Genomic DNA, 15,548 nt, shown 5'->3' on the forward strand with positions numbered 1-15,548 from the left:
TGTCAAGAGCAATTATGTTTGAAAGAAAAGGGCCAAGGAAATCCAAAAACATTCTGCAAAAGAGCAGAATATATATCTGTTGTATTACGGTACCACAGGAAACAGTGGCTAGCATGTTTTGTTTAGACAGCAATACATAAGCAATGTTCTGCACTTTCATACCATTACTGAACATCTATTTACCTCTTACTCTGTTCAACAATGTGCAGTTTGACCCTACATACTGCAGATATTTTGCTACTTACATTTTTAATTTGTTTAAATTCTTGTCTGCCATTTTCTCACAGCCTGCAGTTTAATGGTGCCACAGTTGTGCAGAGGAAAGCAGTAGTTGTTGTTTTTTTGTTTTTTTACGGAACCCGAATACTGCAAACTATTTATTTTGGCAAATTTTCAAATAAGACATGTAAAATAAAGCACTTTTTTGATTAAACATTAAATTTCAAGCTTAGAACCGTTAAACTTTAGATACATAATCAGTTCAAGAAACACTGAACAGTTTACTATACAGTGATTCTGTTTTTTCATTTTCAGACTCTCATAAATGATGGACTTAAGGTTAAAGAGTGTGAATTTGTTTTTTACTGCATGAATAATTATAAGACACTTTGGAGGTATTTTTTATTTTAATTTTATTCTATATATTCAGAGCTTTAATAATTTCTTGTTAGCAAACCGAGGCTTATTTATAGATGCAATAGATGTGGTGAACATTAGCAGTAATTCAGAGGCACATTTCTGTTGACCAAATACAACAATCAGTCTCCTTTTAGTTCTGTTTTTGGACTATGGTCTCTATGGGAAAAGCCTTGCTATCAAACTCATAAATGCTCTTTTTCATTGCTAACTTTTGTCTTTGTCAACTGTTTCACTGAAGCAGGCAGCTAATGGGTTTAACTTGGAGTTTGTTCTCAGAAAAAAGCTGCCTGTCAGAACCAAAAACACTGTGATACTGTGTATTGTGAACTTAAACAACCAGAGCGAGAAAATTAAACATTCTGCTGAAAGAACGAATAAAGTATTGCTAAAATAAAAATGTCGAATGAATGTGTTTTGGATAGTTGATTACAAAACCCTACAGACCTGTAGGTGAGCTCAGAGATAGTGAGTGGGCCACTGCCCTCGTCATCTTCCTCCAATTTGTCTTCAGGTTTGGGTGTTTGAGGTCGCAGATTTGAGGTTTCCATGGAAACACGGGGAGGCTGCAGGTCGATGCCCAGAGCAGAGTTTCCTCCATCAGGACTTTGTTGCTCAGCGTCTGTAGGTGCAGCTGAAGGTTTGAGAGGCGACAACGGGACAGAGTCCTTCACAGCAACAACACCTGGTCAGGGAAAAAGACAGAAAGACAGAAGAAGATTCATCATATACTTGAAAAATAAGCAAAATAAGGCATTTCACTATGCTAACTCCATAGTGTGACTAGCACTATAGAAAAATGTAGACATTTAGTATTAATGTTAAAAGCTTGTTATTATTATTATTATTATTATTATTATTTTTACAGTTTTCAGGATGGAAAAAAATACACAGGATGCCACAGTAGTAGCTTCAGTTTGATATGAAGGCTACCAGATTATTCATAATAATTTGGCTGAACAGAGGTGCCACACCTTTATCAATATTCAGTTTCTGGGTAGTTTTTAAATGTCTGTTGCATGTTTCAGTGTGGGAAAACAGTGACCAATCTCACAAATTAAATGTGATTTTTGTATTCAACAGTTCCTAAGGGCCCTCATAGCTGTTTTCATGTTACAGTTGAACACTTGAACCACATGATGGCGCTCCTGTATCACCTAAAGATTGAGCATTTGGCAGTGAAATGAAAAATTTGCATACCAGCATGAAATAAATGCCCTGAAAATGTAACAGCAATTCTCCATTTTGTTAACTCCAAGTGCGCGTTGCAGCTGTAAGCCACTGCATTTGGTTTACGGAGACAATAACTCCGGTTACTGTGCGAGTGACACAGTTAAGGCTGTGATGATTTTCCTGATGCCGTTTAAACTGTGACTGTGCTCATATATGCTAATTTCAGTTTCTAGTAAAACAAAAATGATGCACTGTGTACGTCATTCCTGATGACATGACGCAGTCTGACAACAGAGCAGCTGCGTGTGGACGCTTTTCACTCTGAGGTGTTGATTTAATGATGAATTTTTGATACATAACTGATGCCCCAAAGCACACGATGAATCTGAATCTGTGATCAAGATGTGTGTGTGTGTGTGTGTGTGTGTGTGTGTGTGTGTGTGTGTGTGTGTGTGTGTGTGTGTGTGTGTGTGTGTGTGTGTGTTAGTGTTAAAAATAAGCCCAGCTGTCTTCCTGTGGTGGATTAAGCAGGAGCTGGGGGGGGTAAATGTCCAGTGATATATGACTCGGCTCATTAACACCTCTAATCCAGACTCTGTCTTGCTATCTTACGATCACACGTGAAAAATAACAACCACGCTTAATGGTTAATCATACATTACCAAAAAAAAGAAGAAAAAAATACAATTTTTGAGAATCTGTAGCCTCTTAGTTCACCAGCTCACAAACAAAGGCTGACGATTCATTGTGAAATAAAGATGTTTATATTTGCCACAAACCTGACGCCGACAATATTCTCTTATACAAAGACTCAGCCACAGAAACTCATGGCCAAACTGACTAATCAGTTACCATGCCAACTGATTCAAATATGAATTGAGAGAAATTAAAGGAGAGAGGACAGAAAAAAAGAGTGAGAGTGGAGAGCCTGAGGAGCAAGTGGTGACAGCTACCATGGAAACAAAGTCAGCAAAAAGCCAACAAGTGTCTGAACTCAGGGATGGGAGAAGAACGACATATTGTACTTGGAAAAAGGGAAGCAGGAAAAGAAGAAAAACTAGGCAGAGTCTATGATGCTGGAAGTGGACAGATGAAAATTTATGCAATTCAAAAAATGCTGCACCAGACTTGGCCTGTAATAAACTGAGTTTATTGTAATTAATCATCTCACTACCTACTGCAGGGTGAGACCAGATTGTTACAGAAAACAGATTTAATACTACAAATCAAAGGATGTCTTCGTACTTGGGTTTCACGTGCTTCAAATGTTAAAGTAGCTGCTTTACAGTGAAGAAAGCGTAATTCTCTGATGTTGATGGCACTGCATATAGTGTTGTGCAATTTTTCCAAAATGAATACAATATATAATAAAATCACGTGTCTTTAACTGGCTTTAATTTGCAAGTGAAATACTAACTTCTGATAAATACAGTTTTGGTCTTCCCTTACTTTTTGCCTTTTGTTATTTGACAGAATCAACTCAAACATAAAGCCCAAATATTGTGGCAAGAAAATAATCATCAGATGATCCTACAGACATATAGAAACGCTTTAAACATGCTAAATGCTGTATTCTCTTAAAACACCTCGTTCACAATGTCTTTGCAGTCCAGATCCAACAGAAGTACCAGGATCACAGCAGGTATTTGACTCAGAAGGCTTACAAAAATGACTATCAGGAAATGAAAATGGCAACATTAGTATTTCCTTACTGTTAACAATGTCTGAAGCAAAGTTCAGCTCAGATGATAACTAAATAGACTTGAAATCAGGAGGATTGAAACATTATTTGCAAGTCATAAGAAAGAAATCCTATGTTGCGACTTTTAACTGAAGACAGCTATGATGCTACTGCTGCTGCCCCATTTATAATCCTGTCTGCTTTCTGTCCTGTTAGCTCAGAGTCAAACGTCTCCTCGGATGAGGTGATTCACACCACGAGGTGTTAGATTCCTGCGTGGCCACTGAACATGCACGCAAACACACACTAATGTACACACAGCACAGAGGTTTCCCCTGTTCTGCAAGTAACAACAGACGTATTCATCTCTGACATGTAGCCTCATCTTCAGCACCCAGTCATCTTCAAAGTATAATTATCTCTACGACTGCACATGTGTGCAAGAATAAATCTGCAAGTTTTTGTATCAAAGGTTTACTCAGCTCTCAGTATATTTGTTTTTTTTTTTAAAAAAACATCTAAATGTTTTAATTTCTGCTTGAATAATCAGTTCATTGTCAAATAAAGTTATAAATCTAACTTTCTCGCAAAACATTTTTTAAACCGTTGTTGCAAAGTGCTAAAAAGATAAATGAAGCACCGTGCTTTGTAGTAAAAACACCTAGTTTTCATCTAGAAAGCTACAATCTCACTGTTCAGTTCAATTCACCGTAACTGTAAATGTTTCCACTTACTTGTCAGGAAACAGCCTTTTTCACTTGCTCCTCTAGTCTCAAGTGAAAAGCAGGATCAACTGTATCACTCCTAAGGCTGTGAAGATTCAGTGTCAGAGTCAAGAGCACCTCAGTAAGAGGTGAGCCAACAGGAGGACTAGAAAATGAAGCCTGTGTGTGTATCCTCAAGTCCAAAACACAAATTTCAAACGGGTTAGTGCGAATGCATGAAGAAACCTTTGGTACATCACATGATAACAGTAATTAAGGGTAATCAATAATAATTAATAGCAATTATTGTATAATTTTTATATCACTTTTGAACAAATAAGCTTTAGTGTCACTTTGCGAAATGATGCAGCATTTTTTCATGTTGTTTTTGAAGCCAAAACTTCTCATAAATGATCATGTAAACAGAAAAAGAAAAGCTCAAAAGTCTGTGCTTCAGCTTTTCTCTTCTCTTCCACTCAAACTTTCTACTAAAAAAAAATCTACCATCTAAATAATTAAAGTGCCTTCTTCCAATCTCTCATCCTTTTATGTCACATTTAATCTGTTTTCCATTCACACATAAAACATAGCATGCAGAAGAAGAGCACTATACTGAAGGTATTATGTTTTTTTAATGAGCTGCATAGTGTAAAATGTTGCAAGTGACATGCATAGTACATTGTGGTTGACTGTTCAAACACATGGCAGCCCACACACACACACTCGCATCTAAGAAGTCTCCTGAGAGTCACAGGATGTTTGCTAGATTACACTTACAGTTTGCACCATGCTGTTGCCACAACAGATCTGGCAACCCAACAACTGATCTAAACAAGCTCACACAGTTAATGTGCTTTTGTCTCTTGGTTGGATTTTCGACATATGTTTAACCCTAGTGTCGTCCTGCAGGTCAAATTGACAAGTTTTAACATTTGAAAATGTGTGAAAAAATATATTTTCACAGTGAAACTTCTGATGTCCACATTTTTCAACATTTTTGGGACATTTTTGCACCTTTTTTGGTGGAAAAAAGAATTGTTTAAAAAATGTTTCTTTAAGAACATTCACAAAAAATTAACCATGGTTGACTTTGATGTGAATGTTTTTTTAAATACAATATCAGAAATTTTGCTGATATGTACGTATGTAATCACTTTAGGTATTTTTTAGGATTTTTTTGGAAGATTTTTACTCATTTTTGGAGAATATTTACGAGAATTTTCTTTCAATTTTTTTAAATAAAAAATTTTAAGGGAAATTTTAAGGAATCAGTGGAATTTTCTTCCTGAAGGTTTTGCAAATTTTCAGAAAATTGGGGATTTTTTTTGCTGAATTTTTGGATTTTTCAGACACGAAAACAATATTTTTTGGTGCCCCAAAACAAAGACAACAGAAGGGTTAAAACTGAAAGGCGAAAGGCCTGTTTTTGTGTGTGTACTGAAAGCATAAAGAAACTTCACTAAATGACATGTATGAACTATAAAAAGTTGCACCGCATTCACTGCTTATATAGCCATTCATCTTACTCTGTTCCAGTGTATTTCTCTGATGTGCAGTATTGGTTCCAGCGATGCGTCCCCCGTGACCCACCAGCCGCACATAAACATCCCGCGCTGTGTGATTGGCTATACGTAGATGCAGGCTGCGACGTGTCGTTATCTTCACCTGGCACCTCAAGGCCTCTGCCACCACTATTGATGCTGCTCGCTCGTCTGCAGCCTCCCCTGGGTGGAAAACCTGGAGAGGCCCTGCCTGTCCCTCCTCCATCTCCTCACCCTGCAGTATCTCTGGCGTCAGGTCGAGCCCAAGTCCCCCTGCTTTGCTCCCACAGTGCAGCGTCTCGTCAACACTGTCGCTAACTCCCAATTCCAAACTGCCCTGCATGAGGCCGCCTCCAACATCACTGCCGTTTCTGTGTTCAAGAAGCTCCATCATTTGACCTGACGACAAACCTCGGAGCAGCTGTCTGCAGAAAGACTCCCACACCCCGACTGACTGAGCCAGCAGCTGAACTCAAACACACTCGTGTGGACAAAGACGCACACGCCGAAAGAGATGACGAAAGATGTCCACTAGACACTCTCTCTCTCTCATACACAGACATGGTGGGCCCTCCTGTGAATGTCAGCGATGTTAACAAAGAGTAGAGGGGGCATTAGAGGAGGATCAGGCCCAAAGCTGCAGTTTCTATATATAACCAGGTGGTCCTGACTGCAGAGGGGCAGCTAATCTAACTGATTACAGCGGGGCAGGCCTGACCCAGGACGGGATGTGGATCACTTTCTTTTCCTCTCTGCAAGTCTCTCTTTATCTTGGTCTTTCCTCTATAAGACACTTAGTTCTGTTCAGCTACACTCACACAAAGACAAACTTCATTCACTTAAATACAATCCTCTGGGCTTTGTGATGACAGATGAGTTAAAGTGGACACTGAAAAGACCAACATTTGACATTAATATAATGTATACAGTAGTTTGTTTCAGAAATATTTTAAACTTGTGTCGCTTCCAGGGTCTTAGTTGTGTTAGCTGATGCAGGAGTGTTGATGAAGCCTCGACTGGGAGGCACAAATATGAAGGCGATGCCCCATGAAACACCCATGAGTGATAACCCCAGTCTAAACACAACCATTGTGTGTGTGTCAGTGAGTGAGCATGGATTTTGGTAGATAAGGAAAGAACAGGCTGTACAAACAGAACAAGGTCAGCACTGACCTTGGGTCAGCTTCTGGTTTCCACTCTAATGGCTGAGATTAGTGCTCTGAATATAGACGGTGATCCTAGACCATCTCGAGGACACTTTATCCCAAAGTCCTTGCAGCAGTCTTCTTAAAAAACAGTCACCATTTGACTGTTCATAGGTGAGAGGCATGTTTAAAGTGGACTAGTTGGTATTATGTCTTGTCTGATTACATAAAAAGGGTGAAAGCAAAATAGCATTTTTTGGACCATTCTTCCAGCTCTTTCCACATCCAATAATGGAAAAGGTATGAGTGAGAAGATGAGGGCCATCTTTTACCTTCCAAAACTACAGTGCAAAGTGACAAATCACTTCACCCTGTTACTGAAACCTTTTGTGTTCTTCATCCAACTACTTCAGTCAAGTTTGTTGAGTACAGTTAAATGATAATGGAGAGAAGAATAACAAAATATGTATAATGCTATCCCGATATTGTACAATTCATCACATTTCACCATCCTCTACAACAGTAGGCATCTTGACTCTTTGAACTACAAAATTCAGCATCAAGTTTGAAATGCATGGTACCTTTACAAAAATGATTTTAAAAAAATCACACCATTTATTAGAGCCTCAAACTGTAAAAACAGATTTGTGATGGGCCGTTCTGTCTGAGGATATCCAAATTCAAGCTTAAAATTGTGGCATTTCATCAAAAACAGTTTATTTGCCAAAATAAGCTGTTTGCTTTAACTAGATTCTATAAAATCCCAAAGAATCTGCACTCCTTCAAACTACTGTAAAACCATAAGTGCTTCAGCTGCAATCAACAGTCATGTGGCAACAATTCAGGGAAGGTCTGGAGAAAATTCAGGTTTTTTTATACAGAAAGCAAATAGGAGACAAGACAAATAAAAAATGAAATTTGCACAATATCTATAGAATGTGGAGCCTCTATTTTCCCCCTAGTACTGAAACAGTTGCACATGTTGATTGCAGGTTTTTGTTCCAGTTTTATAAAATAAATAATTAAAGAAATTCAATTTTTGTTTCTTTTTGCTTCTTTCAATTACGGCTTCATGACTAAAGACCCATTTGAGTTCTCTCTACTTCTAGCCATGGTTGTGCGGTAAGCCTCTATTTAAAAAAAAAAATAAAAAAAATTAGCAACTACAACATTCACTATTTCACTGAGTAGCACACAACACAAAGTGACATGAAGTGCAAAAGGAAACGAGGCAAACTGAATCTCATGTTATTACTCAGCATGTTTCCTGTCGGTGGTGCATAAGGCCTTGATTTGATGACTACCTCCTGCCCCTCCCAAACTAACCAACTGAGACAGCAGAGGAAGAATTGATTTTCTTGTAAATGGGATGACGGGAGATGAGAGGGCAACACAGAGGAGGAGAGGCAGATAAAGTGTGGGGGATGGCCGTAAATTCAGTCACAAAAAGCAGGAAAGAGAGAGAGAGAGAGAGAGAGAGACAGATGTAGGGAAGAAGTCTGTCAACAGTTTAAAGAGAGTGATAGGGACAACAGCAGCTTGATTGTATTGTTCACGTGTGAAGACCTGCAGAGGAGGTTTCAGGTCGATGTGCAGAAGTCAAGGAAGGTGAGGAGGGAGAGTAGGGTGTAAAGTATGGAGTGAGTATTTAAGTAATACGAGAGGAAATGGAGCATGTTGATGAAAAAGAAAAGGTCATGTGATGGATGGATGGATGGATGGATGGATGGATGGATGGATGGATGGATGGATGGATGGATGGATGGATGGATGGATGGATGGATGGATGGATGGATGGATGGATGGATGGATGGATGGATGGATGGATGGATTTACACACAACAGCAATGACAACCCAGCAGTAAGAACACACCTGTACAAGCGCATCATGTCCAGTGAGAATACAATGAATGTTTCGGGATTTTCTTTACCCCAAGTTCTGTGTCTCAGGCTACAGGCTGCTCTGCCAGAACTCAGCTAAAAAGAGACCCTTCAGACATTACTGAGGGATGAAAACATACTTCCACCTCCTTCTGACTGTTGGATTATAAAGATAATTGCACATCATACATTGGAAAAAAAAATGTAAGAAAGGGTAATATTCCAAAAGCCGGGGCACAAAAAATATCTCATGAAACCATTTCATACAAATATAGTAATTAAGAGTCAGTAAAATGAATTTTCAACCCTAATTTTTTAAGAGACTATCTGCTTTTATTTGGCTTTCAATGTTTAATGAAGAAAGTTTACATGCTAAAAAACAATGAAATTTCTTCTAAAATCGATCTATGAATATATACTATTTTGTATATGATATTAATATAAATAACAATAAAAATTGTTTTTTTTGGCAGATTACCAGTGCTTATAGATGTTATACATCTATTGTGAAAACTCTCTCACTAACATGAAAATTTAGTAAAATTGCAGAATCAACTGTCAACATAGTTTTAGAAATATATTCACAGGATTAAACTTGAATTCAACTGCTTCATCTATTAAATAGAAATCATTTTTAAAATTCATAATTATATATTTTAAAGTCTTATTATGCCAAAAATTTAAATTTTCGCAAAAAATTGAATTTTATTGTTATTCATAGTGACAGATTTTTAAAGATATTTACGTTACAAATGTCAATTCACAACGTATTTATGTAATTCTATTTATAGTCTTGCGAATCACAAATACATGTGAAAATTTCAGATTTGGTTAAGAGTGTGACGTCTGAGAGGCAGTAAAGAACGTGCCAGGAGAAGGTGACGTGAGAAGATGGTTCCTAAAAAAGCAGTTTGGGCCTTAAAGTGAGGTGTTATTACATTTTTGTTTAACAAAAATTCTGTATGAGTGGCCCCTTAAAAACAAGTGATGTCATGGCCCTTGTGCAGATGGTAAATAAATACTAATCAGAGCAATCACCAGCTGTAAACAATGTGTGTAAGTGATACAGTTTTTAGTCTGGTAGTGTGATATGCACTCAAAATAACGAGGAAACACAAGAATAGCGACATCTCCATTTCCCATCACAGAGCGTCTGTGTTTCTGTTGTTCTGATCGAGCTTCATCCGCTCAGTCAAGGTTGAACAAAGGTGAATTCTGACCAGCAGGTTTGCCAGAGCCTGCCGGTGATCGCATTGCAAACAGGAAACACTCGTTTGATTTTGTCCATCATTATGTAACATGATTGCACATTTTCGTATTTGAAATGGCTCAACAACTGACAGCACTCTTTTCCTCTCTTCAAAGCCTCCACAAGCTACTTCGGATTAGGATTTTGTGTTTTCTTTGCAAATCATCCACACAGTGATCTGACTGAATATCTTACTTTGGCTTCAGTTCAGAGAAAAGCAAGTGTTTTGAAACAATTGGTCATGTATGACTTTTATTTTTGTCACCTTTTTCGCACCAGGTTATGTGAGAAACTGACTAACGCCACTATTTTACATAACTTTGCCTTCCTCTTCTTCCACCCCTCTCATATCCGGTGTCTGTAAAATGACCTTCCATTTGTCTTACATTCACCCTTCCTTCCCCGTTCTGTGCATCCATTCCTCCACATATTGACCATACATCCTTCCTAACCTTTATTCATTTTCTCTGGCCTCATATTCTCTCCATCCCTTTTCTCACATCATCTCATGTAACCCTACCCTCTACTCTTCCCCACCCACTTTCTTCTCCCCAACAACAAGATTTATGCTTCAATCAGATAATAGGTCGCCAAGGAGAGTGTCAGGAATAATAACAGCGAGAGCAGGCGACAGAGAATGATGATAACATGCAAAAAATGTCACAAGGGACACACTAAAACCTACTGTGTTGTGAGTACCTTTTATGGGCTACATAAATCTGCTGTGGGAAGGTTGTGTCCTGGGGGGAAAAGCCTTAAAATACCCACCATTCTGTGCTGTTTCACTGTTTTTTTCTCTTGGGCAGTGTTGCTCTATTCGGTCACATAACCTCATGAGGGAGAAACAGATCCTACACCCCCTCCTTCCAATGCACTGATGTAACAACTATGGCTGCATAATTCTGCTGGAAATGCCCCAATGTGTAGGCTCAGCATTTCTTAATAATGTTCTAATAAGTTTCTTTCCAAAGAACTCTGTAATGTGATACTAGTTAGAGGGGAAAAGATGGCGTAAACTCCCCTTAATTAATTCTGATCAAAGTCTTTCAGTGTTTTGGGTGCAGCAGGTCGGCTGAACATGCAAAGTGTGTAATTTCCTCTACAGGCAAGTACACGATTCAATACTAGCAGAGGATAAAGTTTCAAATAAAACATAAATAATAGATCAATATTTACTTGGAGCTTTTCTTTCACACAAAAATAACTATATGGTTCCTAAAATTTGTACAACATGCCACATTTCTACTGGAAAATTTCTAAGAACCTTTTGGGAAATTCTTAGAATGAACAAAAAGGTGTAGAAAGGTGCATTAGGATGACAGTCTGGTAAAGAACTAAAAAAAATGCAAAAACCGAAGAAGAAATAGCATCGAAAATGTGATAATGAAAACACATTCATGCATTATTTATGCATACAGGGTTCACTGTTGAAGGTATATCGCAGTTTATAAGACTTTCACTTTTATGATGCGGAACTGAAAGCCACAACCAGTATTTGTTCACAAACAGGAAAACTCATAATGGTATACACAAAAATACACACACACACGTACAAGCACACAAACAGAGTCGGAACCTCTTGGGAGCCTAACAAATAACGTCTCAGAGACTTTTTCCAGAACAATCCGGGTATATGGCAGTGTTTTTGTGATGTCACAACTGTTACCCTGTGAGAAAACACACACACACACACACACACACACATATACACATGGACACACTCAGACACATACAGGCATGGTGGGATCCTTAGGGAGGATCATGGGAAGGGTATTTTTAGTGTGCTGCAATTGGTGTCTCCAGGGAGACAAGACTGATGGAAGGATTGGAGCATCAGCTGCTCAATTAACGCTCTGTCTGCGCGTTGTGCATGTGCTGCTGCTGCTTTCAACACAAGGGAGACTCCATGTGACTTTCCACAGGTCTCTGACAGGAAGGCACGAGTGTGTGTCTGTTGTGTGCATGTGCGTCGTCCTACCGCTGTCCGCCGCCGTCTCCTCGTACTCGTTGGTGGAGGGCAGCGCAGGTACCAGAGGTTCCATGTTCATTATGAGATTCTTGTGGCTCAGAGAGTTAAAACTTCGACTCTGACCAAACTGGGCTCTGAAAAATAATCAACAACACTGATTGTAAAGCAGTTATAAAACTCTGCATAGTTGTGAATACAGGTGATCCGTCACCGGCCTTACCTGCGCACTTCTGGAGGCTCTCTCAGAATTTTGGAGCTGGCTTCTATCACCTCCTTGGCTACTCTTCCACTAATAAGGAGATATACACATTAGAAAGCAAGACAGGTGCAAGTGTGGTAAAAGAAATACTTTAATCAATATTTTTTCACATTGCACATTTGAAAATTCAACCACAGAAGACTTTGCAAGATAAAACAAATGCAAAAAACATGAAAACGGCACAAAAGAATCAAAAGCAGCCAACAAGCGGCACTGATAGGTGATTACTGTTCATACTATAGTCTGTTAAAGAATCAATCATTTCTGTTTTTAAGCGACCTATTTCAAAATAGTTACTGCACAAGTGAAATCTTTAATATGTTTTGAAATTGAAATGGAGAGCCAGATGAAAACTGCTAAAATCAGGACATGATGTTTTCAGTAGCTGCTGTAGGTTGGAGACCAGAATGTCTGAGATAAATCAGGCATCAACACATGAGGGGGCTGATATCATAAAATAAAACAGTTTTGCTGTTGTTGCTCATAATCCTCACGGTTTCCGCTGTGCAGACAGTTTCCTGCCAGCAGGGTCCGCAGCTCCATTAGTCTGATTATTGGGCAGTTTGAGCTTCTGGATTGTGATCACTCAGTTTGAAGCCAGCAGGCTCCACCATCCCACCTCTTAGCCTCGTAAAGGTTGTAAATTAGAGGGTGAAATAAAACATCTGGTGCGGTAGACATGCACTTCACATCTCAAGAGACAGTCACATCAATACTCTGCCGAACTTGGCTGGATCAACACAAGTTGGATAAAGATCTGATCTGATCTGCTCTGTTTCACACAAATTACCTCCATTCGTGGGATAAAAATCTCTCTTCTGTTTTGCTTTGCACAAATGACCAATTTCCATATTTCCGAAACAAACTCCACCATATGCTATTACTCATCGTTGAGCCCTTAAGCCAAACTGCTTTAGCTAGCTGATGAAATGGAGCAGAGTGAAGTGTAAGCCTGGTAAAGAGCTTTGTCTGAGAGCAGAATCAGGGATAACATGGCTCCAATAACAGACTTATACTGAGGCTTTCCTGTGTTATTAGGGTCAGTAAATCACAGAAACCAGGATATAGCTGCCGATGTACAACGAGGAGAAGCAGCATTTGGTTATGCAGGGTCTTGATAAGCTCAAAGAAAAACCAGCACACTGTATGCAAAGTGAGTAAGTTTAACATGAGGTTGTTGTGGTTCCAGAAATTCAAAGATAATCGTCAGTTTGGCAGCAAAACGCCTTAAAATATAAGGTGCTTGGAAGACAGTGGGTGAACGTAAATGAATTCATGTCCCTAAATTCCAGCAGAACGTTCTCTTAAGTGGTTCCTTTATTTACTGTTTTCCAACTCCTTTCTTTCTTTCATCACATATTAAACATCTTGTTCGCTGCACCCACACTTATGAAAACTAACTTGAACGCCGTCTTACCTGTATCTGAACCTGCTGCCTTTGAAGAAGATGTTACTGCTAGAAACTGTCTTTATCTGACTCGACTTCGCACACCTGTCAGAAAGACAGAGGAAGGAATGAAAGAGACACATGCAAAGACCTTCATCAATACCTGGCATTTAAAGCACAAACGCTCAATCATACATGTGAATGACACTGTCTCATCTACCTTAAAACTTTCAATAGCAGTGGGTTGCTGAGTCTCTTATTACTGGAAGGTTTTTCATTTCAAATGTTTATGCTGTAGGTCAAGCTTTCATTTTGTGGTTCAGGATCATTCATCATGTGAAACCCAGACTCCAGATGAGCAGGGATGGTGCCACAGTGGAGACACATACACCTCCGCCATGTGTCCGCACAGCTCTGCTTGGCTGCCATTTACAAACTCAATTCACTCTAAATTTGATTTAGAGGCTCTGATGCTTGTCTGACATCCGAGACGACATCCACTCCCGCTCTGGTTGCCTCTCAGAGAGACATGAGCTGCTGTCATTAAGAAGTCAATATGCAGGTCTGTACAGTGTGGGCTATTATCACAGAGCTTTTACAACTTTTTAACTACATCTTTTGTAAGATATTTGTTTTTTTTGACGATCAGTGAGGAAATTCATTGCTTTAAAAAGAGAAAAGCAAAGGAAAATCAGGTGGAAGTATTTAAAAACTAAAACGAGGAGAAAGTATGAGTGAGCAGAATGACTGCAGTGAAGTGGGAGCAGTAAGACCTTCAGCGTGAGTGACAGTGTGGAGGAGGAAGGGCATCATAGCGACTTCAGTCACAAAGCGGCCTCCAATTCTGACGTCAAACCTTTGGAAAATCTCATCTCCTCCGGCTCCTCTGACCAGCTGTTCACAGCCGGTGATCCTTCTTATCCTCCTCCACACCTTCTTCACGCCGCATCCTTCGCTGTTTGTTCTTTCACTCGGTTATTTTCTCTTCCCTTTGTTCTCACACAGCTCATAAGATGATATCGAAGGCTCCAGGAGAGCAATGCGATGGGCCTCAACTGCTGTTTCCAAGGTCAACTATGAAACTTGAACCTCGTGAAATCAGCTTGAAAAATGAGATGTATCAAATTCTTGTCTTATTTCTCTCTGCGTGCAGAAGGCAAAAGCGGGAAAAGCTGCTGGGAAAAGGAGAGATGGTTCTGCTATTTTTTTTTGTGCAACAACACCGACAACTGTTTCCTGTGTGGTTCCATCAATTTCAAGTTTATTGAACTGCTTTGCTGATTTTCACTCTGAACCCTAACTGAGGTAAAGAGCTTATCCATTTTCTCTGCTCCTGTGCATTCTCCTTGGCCACAGGTAAAAGGTGATTTTAGTCTGTATTGTTAGAGTTTGCCTTCACCCGAAGCTCGGTTCCATTCCTGCAGTGCCAGCAGGGTCAATCGTCTTTGCAGTTCAGAGCGACGGCCTCAGAGCAATCAGCTGCTCCCCAGTGAGGGACAGCAGCACATTGTTGCAACACCACAGAGGGGAAGTAAAATGAGAAGAAAGACTGACAACTTGCTAAAAATAAAAGTGGAGCTTAAGGGACATTTTGCCTAGATGTGACAGTCAGAGGAAAAACTGAATGACGTGTAGAAGTAATTCTATCTGAATATATTTAAACACATGTAAGATCGGCTGCAACAGATATTCACCACATAAGTGCAATCTACATCACATTATTTGATAAAAATTGAACTTTGTTTACATTTTTTATCTATTTAGTCTAAAAATATGCCGAGGTTAATTGATTATTCTAAATTTGCCCGTAGGTGTAAGTGCGAGGGTGACGGTTTGTCCTGTTTTTAAGCTACTGTATTGTTTTAAGTTATTTTCTTGTTTTACTGTGAAGCACTTTGGTCACCCTTTGGGCTGTTTTAAAGG

The 15,548-nt window shown here is 39.2% G+C and overlaps 1 protein-coding gene across 4 annotated transcripts in view; it reads right to left on the reverse strand.

Annotated features, from left to right (window-relative positions):
* Positions 1-15,548, reverse strand: part of frmd3 (FERM domain containing 3) — a 64,984-nt gene that overhangs the window by 5,560 nt on the left and 43,876 nt on the right. For all 4 annotated transcript variants that reach the window (XM_051950520.1, XM_051950521.1, XM_022196849.2 and 1 more), the window contains 4 exons: positions 13,656-13,730; positions 12,200-12,268; positions 11,989-12,113; positions 1,084-1,321 (listed from right to left, as the gene is read on the reverse strand). In XM_051950520.1, coding sequence (XP_051806480.1) covers positions 1,084-1,321; positions 11,989-12,113; positions 12,200-12,268; positions 13,656-13,730 — 507 coding nt within the window. The remainder of the gene's footprint in view (positions 1-1,083; positions 1,322-11,988; positions 12,114-12,199; positions 12,269-13,655; positions 13,731-15,548) is intronic.

Source organism: Acanthochromis polyacanthus, chromosome 7, assembly GCF_021347895.1.
Source record: "Acanthochromis polyacanthus isolate Apoly-LR-REF ecotype Palm Island chromosome 7, KAUST_Apoly_ChrSc, whole genome shotgun sequence".
NCBI classification, from domain to species: Eukaryota; Metazoa; Chordata; class Actinopteri; family Pomacentridae; genus Acanthochromis; species Acanthochromis polyacanthus.